This window comes from Nanorana parkeri, unplaced genomic scaffold, assembly GCF_000935625.1.
Source record: "Nanorana parkeri isolate BGI_ZX_2015 unplaced genomic scaffold, ASM93562v1 scaffold2766, whole genome shotgun sequence".
Classification (NCBI taxonomy): domain Eukaryota; kingdom Metazoa; phylum Chordata; class Amphibia; order Anura; family Dicroglossidae; genus Nanorana; species Nanorana parkeri.
Window position 1 is genome coordinate 67,387 of NW_017309034.1, and position 5,360 is coordinate 72,746.

Genomic DNA, 5,360 nt, shown 5'->3' on the forward strand with positions numbered 1-5,360 from the left:
CAGGGTCACTCTCAGGTGGGTCCTGCGTCCTGCGGCGCGCGCGGTGGGGGGGGCCCGGCCTAAAGCCGTGTAAGGGGCCCCAAAATTTCTGATGGCTGCCCTGCACGGGGATCACCATGTCTAACCCATCCAGGTGACACCGTATAAAACTGGCACCGGTTCATCGTCTCCCCGGTGACACCCCCAGCTATAGGGCTCAGCGCTATCAATACACCGGGGTATCAAATCCGCCATTTTGCCCCATGAGTTGGACAACCAGCAGACTCGCTGGATGTCAGAAGAGTCACCCCCCCCACGTGTCCCATGTAGCATGTCCTCTTCCTTGTTGGGGGACACTATGAGACGCCATATTTGTAAGAACATAGAGCAGTGGTTCTCAACCTTTCTAGGACCCCTTGGTAACATTTGCCAAGATGTGGTGACCCCCCCAACCGTAAAATTTAGGGATGCACCAATACTAGTATCTGTGTGGGGCGCACTCACCTCCCCTCACTCCTGCCCGCTCCCCTCTCTCTGATCCTTTGTAGCGCCATCTAGGAGGACTGACACTGCCATGCTAGGAGGAGGCTGAGGAGCCTCTAGAGCAGCACAAGGCACGTGGGGACACCCTCAACTGTGTGGCGCGACCCACAGGTTGAGAACCAGTGACATAGAGGGTCGTTCCTGAGCTCCTTCTCACATTTTAATGACATCATTCTGTATTAGGTGACATCACCTCATGGTCTGGACCCACCATTGGGTCTTCTACCAGTGAAACCAGTCTCCTTTCCACACTGGAACTGGAAACCAGTCTCCTTTCCACACTGGAACTGGAAACCAGTCTCCTTTCCACACTGGAACTGGAAACCAGTCTCCTTTCCACACTGGAACTGGAAACCAGTCTCCTTTCCACACTGGAACTGGAAACCAGTCTCCTTTCCACACTGGAACTGGAAACCAGTCTCCTTTCCACACTGGAACTGGAAACTATTCTCCTTTCCACACTGGAACTGGAAACCAGTCTCCTTTCCACACTGGAACTGGAAACCAGTCTCCTTTCCACACTGGAACTGGAAACCAGTCTCCTTTCCACACTGGAACTGGAAACTATTCTCCTTTCCACACTGGAACTGGAAACCAGTCTCCTTTCCACACTGGAACTGGAAACCAGTCTCCTTTCCACACTGGAACTGCAAATCAGTCTCCTTTCCACACTGGAACCGGAAACCAGTCTCCTTTCCAGACTGGCGATGGCCTTACAGGAGGTGATCTTCTGTCCAGTACCAGGACGTGGCCCGGAGTTCAGCTGATGTTGTTCTGCGGTGACCTGTCCATTGATGAGACTTATCCGGAATGACATCCGGGATGGTACCAGGGACCTGACTGATGGCGCCATATTGTTCCTCCTATTCGGAATAATTGGATGCAGACAAAGCCGGCCGCTCGCATTTCTTGGATTGCGCATCTTTTTTTTTTTTTTTTTACTGGAGAGAAGGAACGTCTGAGCCCGCGTATCGCAACTTCTGTCTCCGCTGCCAAATGCGCCAGACTCGGGCTGCGAACGTGTTTTCCGTCTCCATCTGCCAGCCGAGCGATCCCGACATTTGTCAGAACACAATTCGTGTGAAAACCAGTCAATGAACGTGGCTGAGCCGGCACTGCCGCATCTCATCTGATGCAATCGGTGTTAACCCTTCCTGCACCGGGGTGGCTGAGCTGTACACCCCTCCCAACCACCGCACCAACGAAGGGTAAATTCCGGTGTACACCTGCAGTGCTGTACCTATGACATACACTATATGGCCAGAAGTCTGCGTGCCCCTGGCCATGATCCCTATTTAATAAATGTTGAGTTGTCCCCCTTTGTGGCTATAACATTCTCCACTCTTCTGGGAAGACCCCAAATGAAGTCTATGGAGGGGGGGTCCGTGTAGTTCAGTCGCCTACGATATCATCTTCACCATCACAGATAGACAAGGCGGACCCAGTAATGGGATGAGATGCCACACACCGTCTGCACTGCTCAGGGCAGGCCGGTCTGTATTATCGCTGTCTTCCGGGACATACAGAAGACCAAAAATGACTAAAAATGGAGACAAACCTCCAAGGAACCGCGTCAGGAATGTCCCCTCATGACAGAGAGTGTTTCTACATGGCCATGTTTTGTGGACACCCGGATCCCCCCATCCCCATGGACATTAAGGTAAAGTTGACCTCCCCCACCCAATATGGAGTTGCCCCTTCCCTTCTATAGACATTATATGGTGTCGGCCCTCTTGTGGCAATATCATCCTCCACTCTTCTCTCCACTCTCCACTGTTTTCCCACAAGATTTTGGAAGGTATCTGGGGGAATTTGTCCCATTTGTGAGGTCAGGTAATGATGTTGGGTGAGGAAACCCGGCTCACAATCAGAGTTCCAATTCGTCCCAAAGGCGCTCAGTAGGTTTGAGGTCGGGGCTCTGTACACGACACCCTAGTTCCTCCACCAAGCTGGTCACACCATGTCTGTATGGAGCTGGCTTTGTACACAGGGGACAGTCATGGGGGGGGGGGGGGGACTGGAAGAGGACAATTGTCTACAATGTCTTTGTATGATGGAGGATGAACAGAACCTTCACTGGAAACCTCTGAACTTGGTGATCTGGATAGAGGGGGGGTCCACTTTGGGCCATATGATGTATACCAGGAAAACCTAAGTGAATACACAATTCAGGAGCCAGTCAGTCTAACAAATGTGATGCAAATCAGGCTGTGGCAGTACAAAGTATGACCTTCCAGTGCCTTGAATTCCTAGACACTCTAAAGGTGGCCATGCACTCTGCGAATTTCAACCGGTCGTGATCCGGCCGAAATTCTCACAGTAGATGCTGCTGTCAGCATCCTTTCGGCTGGCATCCCTCAATCAGCTGAGCTGGTTGGAAAATCTTCATACGGTCAGTTTGGGTCGCCAGCCATCTCTTCTTCCATATCATGGCCGGTTCTTCTCCTTCCCTCATGCTTCTCTCCCTCCAAACCATGGATGGTTCTTCTCTCCACTGAAGGACAGGTCTTCTCTCCCTCCATACCATGGATGGTTCTTCTCTCCACTGAAGGACAGGTCTTCTCTCCCTCCATACCATGGATGGTTCTTCTCTCCACTGAAGGACAGGCCTTCTCTCCCTCCATACCATGGATGGTTCTTCTCTCCACTGAAGGACAGGCCTTCTCTCCTTCCATACCATGGCCAGTTCTTCTCCTTCCCTCATGCTTCTCTCCCTCCATACGATGGATGGTTCTTCTCTCCACTGAAGGACAGGCCTTCTCTCCTTCCATACCATGGCCAGTTCTTCTCCTTCCCTCATCTCTCTCCACTGAAGAACTGACTGCAGACAGACTAAGCTGTCATTCAGCATTTTAGAAGATCCGCTGTGACACCAAACTCTTCCACAACCTAAGGGTGCAGAGCTCAGTAGTGAAGGATGTGAAGCCTAAGGATGCAGAGCTTAGTAGTGAAGGATGTGAAGCCTAAGGGTGCAGAGCTTAGTAGTGAAGGATGTGAAGCCTAAGGGTGCAGAGCTCAGTAGTGAAGGATGTGAAGCCTAAGGGTGCAGAGCTCAGTAGTGAAGGATGTGAAGCCTAAGGGTGCAGAGCTCAGTAGTGAAGGATGTGAAGCCTAAGGATGCAGAGCTTAGTAGTGAAGGATGTGAAGCCTATCTGATGCTGGAAGTGTTCTCTCTCAGCATCGGACCATATCAATGGGTCTAAAGAAGGGAAAACACAGCATTGGTGGCCTCCTACCTTCACTACGAGTCCTCACCACACCTACTGCTCCAGGTACGTGTTTGTCACCTATGTTTTTAGGAAAAGGTCCTTGTGGCACTTCTGAGCCTCACTCACCCCAAACACGGAAATGAGAACCAGAAATGAGTCCAAGGACAAGGTTAATGGGGAACATGTAGAGAGGCTTCTAGCTGAATTTCGCACTTCATTTGTTACAAAGTCATTATGATAATTTTATTATTTTGAAATCTGAACATTCCATTTATTTTGGGGAAGAATAAAAACAAAATGACAGTATCATGAGGGGGAAATTGTGATGAAGATCTCTTCTGTCAGCAAGCTGCTAAAGCCTAGAAGGAATGTGAGGGTCACTTCTGCCAAAGCGTCCTTCCGGCCTTCATCAGACACAGATGGGATCCGGTTGCCGGGGGTTTCGGCACTTTTGCTGTATGAAGTGAGATGTCGGTGATCTCCTCGTATCGTTGTCTGCCGTACAATGGGCTGTCACAATGGATCCAATTTACTCGGTTCAGTTGACCCATCTGCTCAACGTCATGTCAGAGCTGCCTCAGAATGCGTCCTCACATCAACCTCTCTGAGGAACATCCACAGGGACTCTTCTCCACACAGGAGCTCATCACTGTCCTCTCATCGTTCCCTAATGGCCTGTCACTACAAATCACGCTCATCATCACATCTATCGTCTCAGGAGGTCATTCTCCAGTGTGAATATATATATATATATACTCGGACCGAAACCGCTTCATTACCTCCACAACATGCGCCCCAAACTCCTATACTGTGACCGCGCTCCCACTTCTTACATTGGGGTGTAACAACCAACCCTCTGCAAATCCTGCCCTCCTGAACCTCATCCACACCCTTCATGTATTTAAAGGTTTCAGTCATGTCCATCCTTCCCCTCCTGCTGGGGACCCCTCTAGTGATGATAAAGATCTATATAGAGGGATCAGGACCTCCTTCCTCCTGCTGGGGACCCCTCTAGTGATAATAAAGGTCTATATAGAAGAATCAGGACCCCCTTCCTCCTGCTGGGGACCCCTCTAGTGATAGATCTATATAGAGGGATCAGGACCTCCTTCCTCCTGCTGGGGACCCCTCTAGTGATAGATCTATATAGAGGGATCAGGACCTCCTCCCTCCTGCTGGGGACCCCCCTAGTGAAGCACCCCAGAATTCTGGTCACTGCCAGGCCACACGGTTTTCTTATTTTGCACTCATCTGAAATAAGCGCCCCCAATCCTTTTCCTTTGTAGTTCTGGCCAGCACTGTACCCCCCAATCTGTCGGGAGATCCTTTTTCCATAAGTGGATTTGACTATTTTAGAATGTTGAATTGCACTTTCCGAGGCTCTGACCGATCTTCCACCAATGCCAGATCCCGTTCCATGTTACAAACATCTCCGGGTAGATCATCATCCTTATTGTCCACGTTGGTGTCACCGGTCTAAAGACGAACCTTCAGGTGTGTCACTTACACTTCTTTCCTATTGGTGTGTACATCGGGCGTGCGGAGTGCTCGGCGCGGGGTCATCGCTGTTACATTGCCGTTGTGGTCTACGTATATTATGTACATGTGGTGGATGGGGGATTGGTGGAA

General features: G+C 50.4%; 2 protein-coding genes across 2 annotated transcripts in view; both read right to left on the reverse strand.

The window, feature by feature from the left end:
* MTSS1L (MTSS1L, I-BAR domain containing) overlaps nucleotides 1-3,712 on the reverse strand; it is a 40,644-nt gene extending 36,932 nt beyond the window's left edge. Inside the window, 1 exon segment of the mRNA XM_018574146.1 lies at nucleotides 3,709-3,712. Within this exon segment, the coding sequence (XP_018429648.1) occupies nucleotides 3,709-3,711 (3 nt within the window). The 5' untranslated portion in view covers nucleotide 3,712.
* Nucleotides 3,713-4,476: 764 nt separating this feature from the next.
* The window catches only part of VAC14 (Vac14, PIKFYVE complex component), a 36,536-nt gene continuing 35,652 nt past the window's right edge, over nucleotides 4,477-5,360 (reverse strand). The window contains exon 9 of the mRNA XM_018574147.1: nucleotides 4,477-4,486. The gene's annotated coding sequence lies outside the window, so the exon portion shown is untranslated. The remainder of the gene's footprint in view (nucleotides 4,487-5,360) is intronic.